At 42.8% G+C, this 20,004-nt stretch overlaps 1 protein-coding gene across 3 annotated transcripts in view; it reads left to right on the top strand.

Moving 5' to 3' along the window:
• The window catches only part of SYT16 (synaptotagmin 16), a 133,795-nt gene extending 125,099 nt beyond the window's left edge, over positions 1 to 8,696 (top strand). For 2 of the 3 annotated variants that reach the window (XM_074956407.1, XM_074956406.1), the window contains one exon: positions 6,719 to 8,693. In XM_074956407.1, the coding sequence (XP_074812508.1) occupies positions 6,719 to 7,032 (314 nt within the window). In that variant the 3' untranslated portion in view covers positions 7,033 to 8,693. Of the gene's footprint in view, positions 1 to 6,718 lie in introns of all 3 variants that reach the window. The other variant, XM_074956405.1, reaches the window with a different exon arrangement.
• Positions 8,697 to 20,004: the final 11,308 nt, after the last annotated feature.

The following is a 20,004-nucleotide window of genomic DNA, read 5'->3' as shown; positions in this document are numbered from 1 at the left end:
GTCCAGTGCTGAGAGCGCTATTTTTGAAAGGCGTAACAGGAGCTTCCAGCACAATGGGGCTTTGTGAAGGGCTTTGGGACAGCTAACGTAAAAGGCAGTGGAAAACCAAACTGCTATGCAATGCGCACTAGACATGCGAGAAGACATTGAGAGAGAGCCTGGAGTGCAGGAGTAACCTCCCATGTCATAGCCCCTGCCAGCTTAGTAGCTGTCGAAAGAAGTGTAATGTTTACTCTCCAGATGGCGTTGGGCAGATGCTCAGGGGAGGCAGCAGGAGGGAAAGAATCTTTCCCACCCCCCTACGTGCACACAGACTGCATGATAGCTGCAGAGCTATTCTATGGATACTACTGCAGTTCAGTGCTTCATGTGTAATGAAAGAAGTGCCGGGGCTCAAGCAATTTTTTTACTTTCATAACTGATGCGGCAAGCCCAGAGGTGCTGGGGCTACGAACTGCCAAGCCCGGAGGTGCCGGGGCTCAGCACTGGCACAAATTAAGCACTGCTGTAGTCCAATGGCTTTAGTATCCTCTGCCGCCTATTAGTCAACCCACATCCACCCACCGCCTTCACCAGAGTGTAGGGGAAACAGCAGGAGGAGCTACACAGCAGTGAATCTTCTAGTCCAACCCTACCATGCTCTGTCCTCACTCCAGCCCGGCTCTCTGCCCCACTGAGGGCCCTCCATAACTGAGCTCCATGCCTCATGTGGCATGCATGCCCCCTACACGGCTCCCCGAATCCACAGTGGTTCTGGTGCCTGGGGAGGCCTCCACACCTGCAGAGGCAGGCACTACATTTGGACCTCAGTGATTTAGAGGGCAGCATCTTGGAGTCTGCAAAAGCTGCAAGAGACAGTTTGTTGAACAAGGAAAGAATGGTTTCTCCCCCCGGACTTATCTTATGCATCACAAAACCTTCAAAACAAAATGTTGTTGAGCGCTGAACTGAGTCAGTTAAATATTGCAGCCGCCCTTATTTATCCTTCAAAAATGACAGTGATCCATCAACGTTAATTTTTTTTTAAATCTCAACATTATGATGCACGTGAGCAGTTTTTTTGCTGCTTGAATTTCTGACACAGCATCTCCTAAGAAGGACTCAGAAGTGGCATTTAAAAATAGTTTGGTCCAGGCTAGAACTTCAGGAATTGTTCACCTGGACCTGCCGGGGTGTAGGCGTGAGTCTGCAGTCGTTACTCATGTTAGTAGTTCCATTAACTTCACTGGGCACCCTGGGAATACAAACCAAAGGAAGGGCTGCAGCATCCGGCCCTAAGTGATCCCTGTGTATCTACCTATTGTTACTGGCAAGGCAAAGAAAGGGCTGGCACAGTCCCAAGGAGTTTGGATGGCTAATGGGCTGGTGGTGTCAGGGAGCTGACTTACCTCATCCCCCCAGTGCAACGTCTCTCTCTTGCTGAAGCAGGGGTTTAACAAGGTGACTCACAGTTCCAGGCACTGCGAGAAAGTGTCACAAGTGTTTTTTCTGTAGTATGTCCCTTTTTCCGTGATGACCCTCTCCGCATTTTAATGCTAACAATGTATGTATTATATGTATCTTGTTTTATTTACTCCTCCTAAAACTCATCAGCTTGTGCTCATGTTTCCGTCCATTATAGAAGAGAAGAATTTATCCTCCTTTCCTTCCATGTTCTGTTCATACTATTTTAGTGGGCCCCTGGGATGGTTCTGGGGTTTATATTTTAGTCTCCTGGGTGTTTTCCTCAAAAATCCGGTATTCTCACTTAAGTGGGGGTATTTTACAGTGAGTGACAGCTGGGACCTGCAGCCTTGATAAATGTCCTTGTCTTATTTGTTATTAATTGTTGTTATTTGTCCTGGGGTAGTGTCTAGGACCCTCAGTCATGGACCAGCACCCTGTTGTGCCAGGTTCTGTACAGACAGAACAAAAGGACAGCTCCTGCCCCAAAGAGCTGCCAGACATTTCCTGCTGTTCTGTTTGATTTCTCTCCTTCCAAGCACAATCTTAATTCTTTCCCTCTGTGCATTTCTTGTGGGGTTCATGTTAATATATAATGCCCCTTGTCGAACACTATTGTTCTGACTTCCTCGCTGGTAAGAATAACCCTCACAGCCTTTCAGCAAGTGCAGAATTAATCACACATGATAATTACAACCATACATGATCATTATCATACCAGCAGCATATTAACCCCATTAAACAAACACAATAGCATTATTGTTAAAAAAGAGAGGGCGGGGGAGGGAAAGAGAATGAACAAATCAAAATCGGAAAGGGAAAAGCTCCACAAATCGAGATTTAACGGCTGATGAACAAAAACCAATCTGTGTTATGAGTAGTGGGGGCAAAAAGTGCAGAGGATACCGCAGACTATCTAGCTAAGAACTTCTATGATCCTCATCACCATGGTATCAAAGTGCCTCACGATCATTAACAGATTTTATCCTTTTAACACCCTGGTGAGGGCAAGGCAGTCCTGTTATTGCCACCTCGGGAACTGAACTACAGGGTGGATTAATTGACTCACTCAAGGTCACACAGAAAGTCCATGGCTGAGCCAAGAACTGAACCTAGGTTTCGAGAGTCCCGGTCAAGTGCCCCACCACTAAAAAATCCTTCCTACCTTGTACGGTATTTGAGTGGGGTGAGGTGACCAAGACAAGGAGGACTAGGAGATAGCACCAGGTGTGACCTTGATATCACAGTCCTGATTTGCTTTAGGAGGAACTTGAAACCTTGACTGGTCTTAAATTTTATCTGATGCCTGATGTGTTTACACCTTTGTTAATTATTTCCTGTGTGAATTAAGAGCTCTCTGTCATCGGAATTTGAACAGGGAGAGGTGTGAATCTAGAAAAGCCTGGGACCAAATTTGGGTTAAATTATGAGAATGCATAATTCATTAGCACAAAACCTTTCTCTGGGCATATTTTACCACTCAAACAAGTGACACCGCTCCCCATGCTCACCACTGTCAATTAGGATTTGGGTGCCCCCACACGATCATTTGAAACCAATCAAAACTTCTCCAGTCCCTTCTAGAGGTTACCTAGCAGATTTTGTAGCCCTCTCTGGATGGCTAGGCATGCCATGACCCCTCAGGAGAATCATATGGTCCGGCAAATGAGCTAAAATGGCAGTTGACTATAATTCATATTACTTTTAGGTGTCAGGGTTTTTATGGAATCCTTCAAGAAATATCACCAGTTTCAGGTGAGAAGTAAAGTAGGGTTCTTGCCTTCCCTTCTGTCTTTAAAAAAACGTTCTGTAGTGCCTGGGATAATTTGTAGAACATAAGGAGAGCATAAGATGGTAGGCAGTAAAAGTCCACACAGGTCTATGGATGCACACCAACATACCGGTCACTGAACTGGGAACCTCCAGAGTGAAAAGCTAGTACTGCTACAGGTCCAGCCAAGCTCTGTAGGTAGGGCGCTATCCAGACTCCTATCACCTGCAGATCAGGCAACATGCACTTGCCAGTGAGTTACAGACAGAGTTACAACTAGTTGCTTTGCCAGGAAAAAAAAAAAAGAGAGAGAGAATGCTTTAATTAATCCTTTAGCATCCCTTATTCTCCACCCCTGAATTTGCCCCCAAATAACCCTTAGGATCTGATGGTGGGTGATCGGCATAGCTGAAAATCAAGCAGTAAATTCATTAACTTTTGGCAAGTGCATAGAGATTTTGCGTGGGAAGTGCAATGGAAGTTCAAATGATTATTATACGCCCAGTAGTCAATGGTGCCCAGTAACTTCGCTTAACTCAATTATTTTAAATGTGTAAGAAGGATAAAAAAGCAGAATCCATACTACAGACTCACATCTTGGAAAATACAAAGCAAAGCTATTTTTGAGTTAAAGGAATACATTTGCAGCTGGATATATATTGATTCCCGCACCAGCGCCATTCTGATGTCTTTAAAACAAGCCAAAAGATTTTTTCTAAAAGTGTGTACAAGAATATAAACTAGTCTCCAGGGTAAAAATCTTATTAAGCCCAAGTTTCAGGTGGAGGTGAATGTTTGCAGCAAATCTGCAACAAACCTGAAGAACAGGATTTACAAGGGATGTGCTGATAGGTCATAAAATAAAGCAGCACTAATGGGTGCTAACCCAATAAGTAAAGAAACGAAAGCTTGAAGTGCTGTTTTCATTCGGCTACAGCTGAGTTACTGTTTCTGTCGCTGAGAATGCTGCCCTCTACAAGCTGTATAGTAATGTTTATTTGATACACTCATTGCCATACGTTAATGTAACACAATGGGCATGCTAAACTCTAGATCTAGGAGCTGAAACATTAGGGATTTCACTCTCAGTTAAAGTCCCTCCCCTCCCACTCTCTGGGGTTGACAGGTGAGCAAAAAAACCTGCTTCTTGTTGCCTGAAGCGTTGATAGTGAAGTTTCCCGTCTCTTGAAAAGACAGACACTTAGCACATCCAGAGAGGTATCCGTATTATGCTTTAGTTGCATGAGCTCTTTCCCAGAGCGAATGTTAGTGCTGCTTCTCCCAGGGACTGGGTGCTTCAGTGAGCGAAGCATGCTGCAGCCAGCTAGCTTCAAATCCTGTCTGACTTCACCGGGTGAAATTATATGGGTGTTCTCATGCTAGAACCCTCTGGTCGTTGGTGTACCTTAGTTGTGGGGGAACCTCCAAATGTCAAGACTCTGAGGTTGTCCAGAACCTACCTTGAGTATCCGAGTGGAGATTTCAGTCATTTCCTTTTGGCCACTGTTGGGTTCAGTTGAAGTAAATGTAGTTCCAGGAACTAGTAGACCAAGAATAGAGCCATTGTACCTAGTTCCTAACTGGAACCCATTTTAAGATTTCCACCTGGGAGCTACCCCTGCCCTAAAACCAAACTTTCTGCAGCAAGGGCATGTTTGTGTAAGGGCAGAACTTCCCCCCAAAATTTCCTGAAACTTTCCCCCACAACCAGTTCTAATATCAAGAAGCCCCCATAGTACCCTGAGCAGCAGCCAGAGCCCCTGGCTTCATGATGACACATTTCTACAGTGCAGCTATGCTTTGTCAGTACAGACACCTGGCAAGGTAAAATAAATTAAATCCCCATGTATAACACCAGGAACCCTGTGCTGATTGTTTTGTTCGTTTTCATATACAGTCCAGCTAAAAAACAAAAACAAACCCCCAAAACTCTGTATTGTTTTTAATGTATCTGAAGCTTCTGCAAGATTCAGATTTGTGCCATCAAAATCACAAGCCATCCCGCAGAAAGTAGGGTTCAGCTCTCAGTAAAGTACATGGGACCTGTAGTCTGCTTTGTGCCACATGGACTATTCACATTTCTTGTATTTAAGTGGGTTTGTTTCCTTCCCAGCCACAATCAGCAGACTATTTCATGACAGAATAAATTGCTCTCCTTTTCTCTCTACGGAGAAGATCTTTGTTGGCAAGATTTACTTTGTCTCTAGTGTGATGTTAGCAGCCAAATTGCCATAGCTAGCTGGTGATAGGGCTGAACTTTTCCTGCAATAACCTGATAGCTGTACAGCTGTGCAGGCTCACAATTTACTCCTCAATTGTCAGTTTCCTGACAGCTTTTTTCAGTGGAACAGTTTGAGGAATGGAGAGCCCTGCTTTTGAGCTACAGAAGTGTTTTCACACCTGAAGTGTAATTTCACACCTTGTGTTTCTCAGCAGATAAGTGCGTAACATAGCACATCAAACAGGAATAGAAAAGGATAGACTTGCTGTAGGAAGGAGACAGTGGGTTGTAATTTATTTCCTATCTTCCGTGCACTCTGAGGTGATATTAAATTGCAGAACCTTGGTCTTTGCTGTTTAAAAAGGTTAGAGCTGGGTTGACCTGGCAAAGTGACCTGCAAACAGGAATAGTCTGTAAACTTGCACTGAGCAGGATTTGTGGGATGAGATGAGATTGGGGATTTTGACTGTAGAAAGCACTTGATGTTAGTGGTGGTATTATCCTAGAATCATGGAAATGTAGGACTGGAAGTCAAGTCCAGCCCCCTGCACAGCAGTAATGTAGTTAATACAGATGTCTGTACACTAAAGGATTTGAACAATGAATGAAGTTGACCTTGATTCTGCTGCACTCAGGAGGAAAAGCAAAAAGAGGGTTTTATTGCAAGCTTGGGACAAACTCTGAAATCCTTACTTAAGGCCAGATCATGCTACTGCATGCAGATGTCTCCTCTCCCACAAGAAAGAGGAGAGTGGTCAGCAGCCTCCATGGAACCTGCCTCCCCCTTTCAGGAACTTATGAAGGGCTGTCTGTGGGGTCATGATCTGTCCAGGATAGTAAGTAGTGGTTGCCTCCTTTTAAGGCGAGTCATGAGAGGCAAGTGTAGCCAGGGGAGGCCCTGGTGTAGCAATTCCAATGGAGCCATGCTGCCAGGAAATGGAGAGGGGGGGGCTGGGACCTCAGCTGGAGCAAAGATTCCATGGAGATGGTCATGGCCTCCCAGTGGGACCTGTAGGGTTTAGGGCCAGACTTGAAGTTTATTACATGAGGCCAAGGAGCAGACCCTGCCTGCCCACCCAGACTGAATGATAAGGAAACCCTCAGAGTTTTCCTCCCTTCTTATGCCCCTCCCATGGGTTTTATGATGGAAAGAGGTGATCTGACCTTCCGCTTTTACTCAGTGCTTACTCGGACAAAGGTCCCATTTGCTTCATTTGCCCCCTTGATATTCCTTCACTAGTAGCAACAAAACTAAACAGTGTCTCTTCTCTCTTTTGTCCCAGACACCTACGGAAAGCTTTGCCTTCTCAACTCCATGGGCCAGGAGATGTCTCGTTGCAAGACATCCATCCGTCGAGGCCAACCAAACCCCATCTACAAGGAGACGTTCGTCTTCCAAGTTGCCCTGTTCCAGCTTTCTGACGTCACGCTGATGATCTCCATATACAACCGGCGCAGCATGAAGCGCAAGGAGATGATTGGCTGGATTTCTATGGGTCAGAACAGCAGCGGAGAAGAAGAGCAAAACCACTGGCAAGAAATGAAAGAAACGAAAGGACAGCAGGTCTGCAGGTGGCATACCTTACTGGAATCCTAATGGTCCCTGAGCTCCTGGGACTGCCCACTGGATCCTCCCATAATCACCCCGCTGAAAGCAGCCATCCCATAGCAAACATTATGAACCATCCGGGTCTATTTTAACTGAATTTTTAAAACTCAGCACACTCAGTGAATGTAGGTGCTGGGGCCCCGTGAGAAAATTTACCTGTTGCCTTTGAGGGTTTTCATACATTTTCTCACCCAAACGATAACCAGAAGGGAAGTGGTTATGAAAAACACAAAGCTACTTTTACCCTCTTGCCGTCAATGCCTCATTGATCTAAATTGTTTTTGTTGCTATTTTCTTCTGGTGTAATGTCTTTCTCCCACCTCCATTCCTATTATTGATGTATGCAAATGTTCTTGATACACAGATGACGTCATTAGTCTAGCACTGCATGCCACTCGTTCTTCCTTTTACTACAGTGTTTCTAAATCCAAGAGAGAAACATTTGATACCACTTAAGACTGATTAATATATTTTCAGGTAGCATGGGAAAGCACTAAAGATTTCTCTGTAAACTTTTAAGTGCCTAGAGATTGCCATTACTTTCTTGTATTATTTACTAGTATTTGAAGTAAGCATGTTTTATTTCTTGTGCAACCTATATCACCAGATGTTTGTATGAGGTGATGGGTGTCAATTTAACATAGTAGTTATATAATGCATGTTTAGATGCTTCCCTGTTTTCTTAGCTTGTGGCTTCTATTGTTGTGAAAACAAAACAACAAAGAGAGAGAGAGACCAAAACAAGCTGCACATCTGCCTTGGTGCCTAAACCACGATTATTCTAGATCATTGTTCACTCTTCTTATTTTTTTCTTAATGTGAGGTTCGCTTGAAAGAATGATTCTGTGCATAGTGGGGTTTCATATTTATTATCTTTCAATGACTGAGTCAAATCTGCTCCAAGTAAAAAGTGCTTTTTCAAGTATCCTGTAAAATATTCCAGAGATCTGAAAGTCTAGGTGAATTTTTTCCTTCTCTGACATCACTAGGAGGGTTATGCAGGCCCCATGGTGCTATCACTTCCCCTTGTGCGAACCCATCTCAAGCAGTGTTTGCACAAGAAGGAATAGAATCCCACTTGGTCTCTTAGAGGTGTTGGCCCTGGAGGGCTAACAGAAGAGAAAAGTATGACAGTTCACGCCTGTATCTGCATACCCACAAAGGGCAGATCTGCTTACTAAGGTGAGGTGATTTTTAGGTAGTCACGCTTCAGAGCGCAGCGGCACTTTCAGTTTTAATAGTCATCTTTTTCCTGCCTCCAAAGTGAGTTAAACCCAGTGGAGGCAGTAGATAGGGGAAGAAGACTAATTTTCTTTCTTGATTATCAAGAGATCCAGTGCTAGCTGTTGCCGAGTAATAGGAGCCATGACCCTAGTGCACAGAGCCATATGATTGTACAGGTCCTACCAGATGAAGATAGGTACCAGATCCCTAAACAATTTCAAATAACACCTATTGCCAAGTCTCTAACTTAAACCCTTCAGTTGGTGTCTCTCCATTCCTACTGACTATAGTGAAGCACAAAAATACTCAGCTGCAAAAGGCTTTCAAATTTGATTCACAGTTTCTCTTTTTCTTTGTTTCCCCCACTTACAGAGAATTAGGGCCAAATTCTGCTCTGTGGCACCACTATGAGTCTCACTGACTTCACTAAAAGAACAGGAGGACTTGTGGCACCTTAGAGACTCACCAATTTATTTGAGCATAAGCTTTCGTGAGCTACAGCTCACTTCATCGGATGAATCCGATGCATCCGATGAAGTGAGCTGTAGCTCACAAAAGCTTATGCTCAAATAAATTGGTTAGTCTCTAAGGTGCCACAAGTCCTCCTTTTCTTTTTGCAAATACAGACTAACAGGGCTGTTACTCTGAAACTGACTTCACTGGGGCTATGCAGGATCTAACATAAGCCTCAGCCTTGGGCTGCATCTGAGCTATGGTCATTGCATCTCAGGTAATGGTGGGAGGACAGGTAGCTGGGGTCAGCTCTGACTTACACCTGGGCCACCTCTGTCCCCACAGGGCCAGTCCAGCAGATGGGAATTGCTGGCATGAGGGCCACACAGTCTTTCCTCTGGCTGTGCTTCTGTTCTGCTATATTAGCTCTTTTGCACCTGGAGATTCTCCCTTGTAGGAGGAATATCCTCCACTTCCTAGTCAAGCTGGCATTACAGCTGCTGTGCACCACTGGAGCTGTACAAAGCAGCCAGAGCTGGATCTGGCCCATGTAATCTAGCAAACAAATTCCTTTTTGGCTGCAATGCTAATGCTATTGAATCACTGACTGAAAGGAAAAAGGAGTTCAGTTAAGTAGTAAATCCTGCATTCTGGGGTTTATTACATGTTTCTAATATATTTCCCTTCAGGATAAAAGCACAGTAAACTGCCTTGCTTAATGGCAGTAGTCACTGTGTTTAGTTATGTTTTGTAATTTTTGCATCATTTTTATCTGACCTGCACAAAATGTACATACAAGTGTCTTTTAAAATAACTGTTCTATGTGAGATGTGTGTATAATACTGAACTTACAGCGTTTTGCTTATTAACCTACTGCACATGCAAAATGTGATATGTGATTATATCATTCTAAAGGGGAATTCCATATTGATACAACGTTTCAGCCACTAGTGAAGATATAAATGATTATAAATCTGTGGTGTTTTTTGACTCCATCCTCACTCAGCCTTGGAAAAGATGATTTTTCAGAGGAATGAAGATAACTGGTTTGGGACTTCCGCAACATTTCACACCAAGATCCATTTTGAAGTTACATTATAAAGGGAAATTGATTTTAAAATATATGTACACTAGAGAAAATAGTTGGCCACAGTACAGCAAAATACATAATTTAATCAAAACTGTATTAATTTTTCATACGTGGCTAAGGTATTTGGGGTTAGGCATAGGTTTTTTGTAACAATTGTTACAGCAGTGATTTTTCGTGGTACCTTCCAAGGAAAATTGCTCAATGGGTAAATGGGTGCTCAGAATTACTTAAACCCCATTAATCAATAGAATGGTTCAGTCCAGAGCAACACATTATTGTGATTCATCTAGTTTCTGCTGAAATGTGGAGAAATGTAGGAGCACTGGAGCAGACTTCCCTTTCAGTGCTTCCTCTGGCAGGGTTATGTTCATTTTTGTTGCACTACTATTAATGACTTGCTTCTCTAATTTTCCTGTTGAGAGTAAGCTGATTATTCAGCAGCATCATGTTCCCACCTGAGCCAATGTCCCCTGTCCTACGTGGCGCTTTGCAGAGATGTCTTGGACTCGGTTATTACTCATATTGATGAAGTTGGACTTGTGCTCCCATTCTGTATTGTGCAAAGCGGACTGCAGTGTGTCATTTCTCTAACCTCTTTCCCCCCACAGAAGTGGCTGAGGAGGTTGGAAGATGAGTCTTTGGAAATGCCTTCATTTCTCGACACCACCTTCTGATGCATTTTATTCTGATTTCTGCTCAGCACTTAGCTCAGAAATGGCAATGAGTGGTAGGCCTGTGTTTCTGTGCGCGCCATCCCTGGGGGTATGGAGGAGCCTGTGATGCAGAGAGAGGAAGAGAGAAAACCAATCCTTGATCCCACAGGACCCCAGGGCAGGGCTTGGCTGGGGCTACGGAACACTCAGTGAGGAGCAGCAAATGGTGGGCCAAGGTTGAATTGCTGTAGTGTCAGTTCACAGTGACTTCCCCTTATGCTCATGTTTTTGGATAATCTACCCCCCTTTAGCACTGTTGACCAGACTCTTTGTATCCTACTTGGATTTTTCTTTCCTTTTTAAAAATGCATTGTATTCTTAAAAGGGGAGGAACTAATTGCACCGACTCAAGCCAAGCATGCTGCGGGTAGGTTCTCTGAAAACATCACTTGATCTCTACCAGTCCACCTCTCCCAGTTGTGACCTGTTCCTTTCTGGGGTCTCTCCTCAGCAGAAACTGACAGTCATGGTAGAACCTCTGTTGTTTTTTTTTTTTTTTTTAATGTGCCCCAATGACAAATAGGGTGAGCCACCAAATTTATTTTCTCTCATAGTAATGCTGAATTTCAACTGAGATCACTAGAGATGAGTCTGAGGACTTGTCTTCATATGAAAGCTAACCTGAAATAAGGTAGTGTGTAAATATAAAGAAAATTAACTACTCTGATAAACTCCATGTGTGGATACTCTTATTCCAGAATAAGAGTGCCTTATTCTGAACTATATTGTAATCCAGTGGGTTAAAATAATCTGGATTGTACTAAATAATAATCCAGAATAAAGCACTCCTATTCTAGAATAAACTTCATGTGCGGACGTTCTTATCGGGAATAACTCTACTTATAGAGAAGCCCTAATCTGTTAACGAACTGGGCCCCAGAGCTGCCTATTTGCAAAGGTTTTATACTCTCTTAGATTGTTTTAGATTTTTTTCATTAATGTCTTAATTACTTTCGGCAGTTATTTCTCTAACTTGGCCTATGTTACCCCTGAGGTTCTGCCGTGCTACAGCTTTGTTCCTATAATGCTCTGAGTTTCCTGTGCTTTCCTTGAGGTCTAATGTTTCAATGGTTACAGTCTCTTGGATCTGCAGACAATACTTGGGTGTATTTTTAGCTCCGGCAGATCCTACGAAGCAGCTTGATGCTTTTACATAATTGAGTGATATTCAGTCATGAATGTCTTCAGATGTTCTTGAGCTCAAAGAACTAAACACTTCCAGCTGCTATTGATTTTTTGTCTTCAGCAGAATCTCAGGTGACATCTTGCGGAGGGAGAGGGTTTCCTTTGGTGGCAGGCCTCTATTCTTCAGGTACAGCTGGTGATGACCTTGGAGCCAGCATGTGTGCTGAAGCTTTTATTGTTGTTGCCGTTGTTGTTTATTTGTCAGTCCCACAGTTGTCATCAACTTTAAGGCGATAACTGGTCAGCAAAAAGATGAAGTGAAGCATGAGTAGCTAACGTATAGCTGGAGCGTGGGATATGGCCCTCCACATTCTGTTACCCTGACACTACAGTTTCATTGGCTCCCAGGAAAGCAGTGGGTTAATCTGAAGATTATGGTAGTAATTTACAAGCTTCTGTCTGACCCAGGCCTGGTCTGCACACAGATTTTTGTATTGGTATCGCTATGTTGGTAGGAGAGGTGGCTTTTTTTTTTTTTTTTTTTTTTAAACAAAGATAGTTATAATAGTACACTTATACTGGTGTGGCTGCACTTATACTGATTTAAAGGGCCCTTACAGCAGTCCAGCTTATTCCCTTTTATAAAGCACATTTGTGCCAATATAATTGTGTCTACCCTCGGGGGAGTTGTACCACTTCAGATATAGTGGTATAGGTAAAGTAGTATAACTTTCTAATGTGGACAAGGCCTGTGTCATTTTTAGGAGTTGTTGTTTATCTTTATGATTCCATAAGCCTGTGTTCCAGCTACATATGGCCAGATCCTCAGCCGCCTGACTTAAATCAGCTGAGATCAGCATAACTCTACTGACTTCAATGCCGCTATGCCAATTGCTGAGGCTCTGGCCCATAGACTTCCTTAGTTAATGTATGATACCATACAATGACACTGTATACTGCTCAGCGAAAGAAATAATTTAATAATAATGGTTTCTGTTACATACACCAGACCAATGGGGGATGGACTCCTTCCTGAGCTAACCTTAGAGAGACTACGTTACACGTTGCCCTCTACTTGGGTCAGCAGTTACATGCCGCAATTCATCCCTTCATGACTACAGCCTTATCGATATAATGCGTTCTTTGATTATTGTTATACCCTACAAAGGGCGAGAGAGCCTCAAGGAAATAATAGGATTTAACACACAAGAGCATCCTATTTTCCCGCGAAATGCACTGAGTACAATACAGCTGTGGGGGGAAACTGAGGCTTCATGGAACAGCTGGGCATTTTTTCTATTCTCTGCGTAACACTGGAGACAAATACTTGCCCATACCTCAGGCAGTCTGCAGGCAAAACAATGCCTCCCATTAGGAGTAAAGCAGCCTGTATTCTAAGAGCAGTGACAGGCTTTAGTCTTAAAGCTTGAGAAGAGGCATATAATAATTTAACTTTTATAATTCAGCTGGTTACATTGATCCTGTTGCAAGTGTAATAAACCATTATGTTAGAAGCTAAAATTAAAATGTTTGGTGGGGGGGGGGGGAGGCTATAAATAGATGTGTGAATATTTTGAGTGACTTTGTTGAAGCCTCTCAATGACACCGTGTCATCTTTACAATACAACCTACAGGCACAGAATCCAAAAAGGATCAGACACTCAGGTGAATAAGGTTGGTATCTGCAGTTATGCTTTGGGCCACAAGCTGATCTCCAGCTGGCATCACAAAGCCCCGCTTCTCCCTCTCTAGTGGTATAGTGTTGCACAATTGGCCAGGGTTTTTCACCTTTCTGTGAAGTAGCTAGATATAGGGCAGTATTGGAGACAGTACTCAATGGGCCATTCATCTCTTCTGGTATGACAGTCCCTCCCTTCCTACTGCAAACTCATTCATCGAAGAAACAAGAGCACAGCCGGAGAGCTCTAGAATGCCAGGGCTGGCAGCCCTCCAGATCCCCCTAAATATGGGCTCTCTGCTAAAAGTACAATCTAGCCCATAGTGATGAGTAATGCTTGTTACGTCAAATTTGGCCCCAAAGTCAGGTTTTACTAAAAAGCTTTCTTGTAGGGCCTGCAGGAATGGGCCCCAGGTTTGCACATCCTGAATGATAAAGCTCCCTCCCTAGCCACATCTTTACATACACATCATTGGAAGCCCAATTTTCAGAATTGGCAGCTTAAGTGAGGGCATCCACTTCCATAACTGGGTGCTCCAATTGGCATGTAAGCAGCTAAAATGAGTATTAGGTGTCTCATTACGAATTTAGCATCCACTGGGGGTGGACACCCTAACTTGCATAGTCATTTAGGAAAAGTGGTCTCCACCCTGGTTGCCTTTATAGCTAGCTAGGAAGGAGTGACACAGGGAAGTGTTTACACAAATTAACTGTGATACAAGCAGGCTACACTGCTGGGTAGGCAGCAAGATCTTACAATGGGAAGAATTATATGATCACCATACTGGATCCAGTGAGTAATCAAGTGTCTGAGCTGTGAACAAGAAGAAACAGGTTTAAGATCGGAGTCGGAGCACCAGCAGAGAGCAGGATGCCACAGCTGAACCAACGAAGGCTTGTCAATGTCTATCTTCAGGAAGTTTGGAGACACCAAGGCTTGGGTATTATTTCACAAATACATAGTTTTGAGAGTACTGTATAGGAGCCTGCAGGAGATAAGGAGTGAATGTGGAGATACCAGCTAACCTGTGGTACTGAAGCATATTGCCTGGCCAAATTACTGCCATTTGTAGTCAGCAACTACAAAACAAAATGGATACCCAACAAGAATCCCTTGGAACATCACACCCAACGTGGGCCATACTTAAAATAATGTACCCGTGTCGACCTATTTTCAGTAATGAGAACAGAGAGAATTCCAGGAGCCTAAATGTTCTAGCCCTAGGTTTTACCTGGTCCTATTCAAAGACAGAAAAGCAGCCTTCCTGTCTTGTTCTGTAGCTGTTGAGTCAGAGGTCTGTAAGTAGGATGCACTGGGGGCTTTGGGGTCAGGTGCAGTCATATAGGTGGCACATACCCAATGATACCAGCTTATGCAATCAGACTTAAGCCAAAGCAGATCTGGTGATGGATGACAAATTTAGACACAACTGCATTGTCATCATTGGAGTTTTACCTTCTAGCACCAAGGATCAATTTATCCCTAGGAACTCTCAGCCATCAGTAGGTTTTCAGCCATCTTATTAGTAATATCCATAGTAGCCAACAGTCGAGTAATATATTGGACTGTACTGCCCTTGGGTTCTGATAATAAGACAAGTGTGTTCTCCAGACATCACTGTTGAGTTGTTCCCTATTTTGACTTAATGTTTTAATTGTTGGAAGGTGTACATGGCCATAACCAAAGGACAACAATAGATGGAAGGAAACTCTCATGTCCTCAGAAGAGCTTGTGAAGTACATTGCACCCAGGTTAGAGTGAATATGGTATACTCATTTTCACCAATACAAACACATTCTTCTTGCAGATTCAGCTTCCATCTGATTCCACATAAAGCTGGATTCCTCGGTGAATCCCAGCTAACTCCAAAAAGAATGAGCCTTGAATTCAAACAAAGATACCTCTGTTTTCCCCCCAATCAGTTCTGAGACTTCTCGTATTATAAAATTCCAGCACTCATAAATTAGTAGGGACAAAAAAATCTCATGCATACAGGTCCTCCTTGCCCAACTCCAATCTCATGTTTCACTAGCCCTACCATAAGTTGGTCCAGGCCTATTGCTATGTCCGGACATCTGCACCTCACCCATCTTCACTTGCTTATAACTGCAGAAATCTGCTCCAAGTCAGGATGTTCAATATTTTCATGTGCAATGTTCAATATTTTACATGCATGGTGCTCAGGATAAAACCTGTTCTCCAATCTTTTGCTGTCATTATGTGGCTCTCAAGCTTTCCAAACGGACATGCACCACATACTTCCCATGACCCTGCGCAGCCAGAGGGCTTTAGATTTACTGAGCCAAAGTCTCTACTGGTGTAACTGCATTGACACCAGCAGAGAATTTAGCTTGCTCTCCATCATTAAACGTAAAAGTAGTAATTATTTGATTTAGCATTTTAAATATTTTATTGAATTTATATCTTATGTAAACTTTTTACAGTAGAGTATCCAAGAGCATTTGCATGAAGCACACTGAAATAATTATCTGACTAGTCGACTTGAATATACTGTACAGAAGCTATCTCTAGTGTGTACTGGACTCTTTCTATATTGGATCAGTATAATGTTTCTGGCAAGTAAAGGTTTTATTGTCTCACCATTGCATTTATAGCTGGACACTGGAGATGCACTGGCTTTATATATACTACAGTCTTTCTCCTGTACAATATTTAGCTCATTCTATGTCCTTTAGAAACACATACTACAATGGTCCATCTCCACCTGGCTTGTGGGTGGACATGAATAGATAGTGCTCGGTATTTTCATAGAACAGCACTTTAGGCCTAATTGATGGTGTTTAGCATCACATGGTCTCTAGCAGAGAAATCTGGATTGTTTTAACCCATTCCCCCCCCCTTCATTGCTATTGTATAAGTAACACAAGTCACAAGCAGGTAGCAATGTGGGCAACATTCTAAATAATTTGCAGACCAACATTTGGGTGAGTATGCACTAAAAGTAACACGGAGATTGGTATGTCTTACAGCACTTGAGATGCATAAGCACATGCTGTATCTATGAATTGGTTACTTAAGGCAGTGGTGACAGAAGCAGATTCATAACATGTCAGATTTCTAACTTCTCTGTGAATAAAGCAAGTCTTCTAGAGCATGAATTCTCCACCACCAAAGGTGATACAGTAACAGGAGGAGAATCATTATTGTGTGTGTGAAAGAAGTATCAAACTCCGACTCCTTTTTCACTTATGTAACATTCAAAGATCAAACAGGAAATTGTACCATTGCCTAGTTAATACATAACTAGTATTGACTGGAATGTCAGGACCATAATTTTACCTGTTTGACGTGTGCTTTGAAAGAGAGATCTAAAGTGCAAAACTGGTGAAAAATGTGACTAAAGAATGAGCGATACGGGTTTACACTTTGCTTTTCACCTATTTGAAGATAAAACTTTGTTTAATCAATTTATGTACTAGCATGCGTGATCATGTAGTATATTGCTTCTTGCTAATTATATGCTACATTAGGAATATTAATGTCTAGATGAGCTGTCACTGGAAAAAGCATTAAGCCCAACTTCTGCAAAATGTCTAATTGAAACTATATGTGCCCATATGACCATTCAAAGCTCAGAAATAATCTTATTTTGTTATGCTGAACATGGTTGCTATTGGATTTTATCAATAAAGTCTAAGCAGATGGTTCATATAGACATGCAAAAACAGTGTGTCTTAATTTTTTTGCATGTTGTAACAGACTTAATCCAAAGGATCTATATGCAACTTGAAGTGATGGATTTTTAAAGTATGCCTCTGTTTTGTTCAGAACAAAGGTACAGTACTTACAGCGCCTGGGACAGACTGATGAGCATAGGAAATATCGAGCCTCATTATCTTCCTGTCACACTCAGAGGAGCACTTCGGGCATGTGGATAGAGAGGGCTGGGGGGAAATTTCATAATTTTTTTTTTTTTGTTGCTTCCTTTCTCTCCACCCCCTAAATTTCAAAATTTGAAACGTGCAACCAGCACTATATGTGGAAAGGCGGGGAATACTGGATCAGCCATCTTGTCCCCCCCGCCCCCCCGATCCCTTCAGAACCACTCAGCAGATACAGCCCTGGCATCAAGGGGGCGGGGGGCTGGGGCAGGAGTTGCTCTTCACAGCATCCTTGTCTTGTGTAAGCAGTATTTCCGTACACCGTATTAGCTTTGCTCGGTGAACCCCTTCTCCCTTCAGGACGGATCCGGGGTCTGGCATTGGTGGAAGTCTCAGTAGAGCACCCCTCCTCTTTTATTCCCCCTGCATTGTTGCAACCCTGCTAGCTGCAGGAGAAGACCTGACTCATCATTAACCTCCAAATAATATTAACAAATGTGTACGTACTCACGCGCACATGCTGTCCAAGGGTGTTGGCATACATACAAATTTGTTAATATATCAACTATTAGAACAGTAAGTTTTATATTAAGAAATACCCTATAGACACTAGTACAGGGTATACGTGTGTTATAGTTAGGTCATGCAAAAGGCATTACCAATACATAAATTAAAGGAAGCAAACACAAAAGCTAAGAAATACAAAATTGCAATGACTATTGGTAATTCATTCTGTTGGGCTCAGAATAGCACCATAATACATCGGAGAAATCTGCAGTTGCTACACACAATAGGCCAAGATGTTTTGCATCTAGCTTGTATTTGCTGGACTATTTTCAAGATCAGACCTGAAATAGAGTTTCTTTTTCAAAAGCTCTTGGAAGTCTCAATCTTTGGAAGCCGCAGCCATGGAGATTGGTATGAGCACAAGATGAATACAACAGCAGTCCTGGCTTTCAGCACTTTCAGTCTAAAAGACAGACTCTCCCACAAACCCACCTCTGGGGCCTTCTACACACTTCACAAGATACACAAACAAGGGAAGAAAGGCAGACCTATCGTATCTGGTCATGGAGCTCTTACTGAAGGAATATAAGGAACCATCATAAGGACATAAGAAAGGCCATATGGGGTCAGACCATCTAGCCCAGTATCCTGTCTTCCGACAGTGGCTGGTGCCGGATGCTTCAGAGAGAATGAACAGAAAAGGGTAATGATCAGACATGCCAAACCCCCAGAAAAAATGCAGAAATTGGACTTGTTTTTGGCTTAATTGGCTTGTGAGTTGCTTGTTGGCTAGTTTTTGGCTTGTAGCTTGTTTGGCTTGTGGCTTGTTGCTTGTTGTAGCTTGTTGCTTTTTTTTTATCAGCTCCTGGCAAGCAGTGGGGCAAGGAGGGGCAAGGAGGGGAGAGAGTCAGGGATGCACAGCAGGCCCACCACAGTCCCCAACTGCACACTGAGGGGGATCTAGTCACATAGAGTGTTGGGGTTCCTTGGGATTGGCTTGTTTTGGCCTTGTTTTGAAATGGGATTAGCTTGGTTTTTGGCTTATAGTGAAAGTCGGGTGCTTATTTACTGCATGAAATTTGGCAACGGTGGTAACGACCCACCCCCTGTCATCCATTCACAGCGTCTGGCAGTCAGAGGCAAAGGGACACCCAGAGCATGGGGTGGCATCCCTGACCATCTTGGCTAATAGTCATGGATGGACCTAGCCTCCATGAACTTTTCTAATTCTTTTTTGAACCCACTTATCCTCTTGGCCTTCACAACATCCCCCATTCAATGAGTGCCACGGGTTGACTGCTGTGTATGAAGAAGTACTTCCGTACGGTTGTTTTAAAGCTGCTGCCTATTCATTTCATAGAGTGACCCCTGGTTCTTTTATTATGTGAAGGAGTAAATAACACTTCCCTAGTCACTTTCCCCACACCAGTCACCATTTTCTAGATCTCTGTCCTACCCCCTTTAATCATGTCTCTTATAGTCTGAAGAGGCCCAGTCTAATTTCTCCTCCCATGAAAGCCATTCCATACCCAGAATCTTTTTTTTTCCTCCTTCTGGGAATTTTTTCCAATTCTAATACATAATTTTTAAGATGAGGTGACCCAAACTGCACGCAGTATTCAAGGTGTGCGCATACTGTGGCTTTATATAGTGGCAATGATGATATTTTCTGTTTTATTATCTTTCCCTTTCCTAATGGGTCCTAACATTGTTAGCTTTTTTTTAATTGCCATTGCACATTGAGCAGCTGTTTTGAGAACAAACCGTGATGACTCCAAGATCACTTTCTTGAGTGGTAATAGCTAACTTAGACCACATTATTTTGTATCTATAATTGGGATTATGTTTCCCAATGTGCATCACTTTGCATTTATCAATTCTGAATTTCACCTGCCATTTTGTTGCCTAGTTTAGTGAGCCCCCTTTGTAACTCTTTGCAGTCAGGTTTGGACCTAACTATCTAGTGTAATTTTGTATAATCTGCAAACTTTGCCATTTCACCGTTTACCCCCTTTTCCAGCTCATTTATGAATATGTTGAATAGCACTTGTCCCAATACAGATCCTGGGAGGAACTCGCTATTTACACCTCTCTCTCCACTGTGAAAACCATTTATCCCTACTCTTTATTCTCTATCTTTTAACCAGTTACTGATCCATGAGAGGCGGTTCCCTCTTATCCCATGACAGCTTACTTAGCTTAAAAGCTTTTGGTAAAGGACTTTGTCAAAGACTTTCTGAAAGTCCAGGCACACTATATACAGTATATCACTCTTGTCTACAGGTTTATTGACCCCCTCAACGGATTCTAAGAGATTTGTGAGACAT

The sequence above is a fragment of the Natator depressus genome, chromosome 6, assembly GCF_965152275.1.
Source record: "Natator depressus isolate rNatDep1 chromosome 6, rNatDep2.hap1, whole genome shotgun sequence".
NCBI classification, from domain to species: Eukaryota; Metazoa; Chordata; order Testudines; family Cheloniidae; genus Natator; species Natator depressus.
This window is presented reverse-complemented; position numbering and strand designations above follow the sequence as displayed.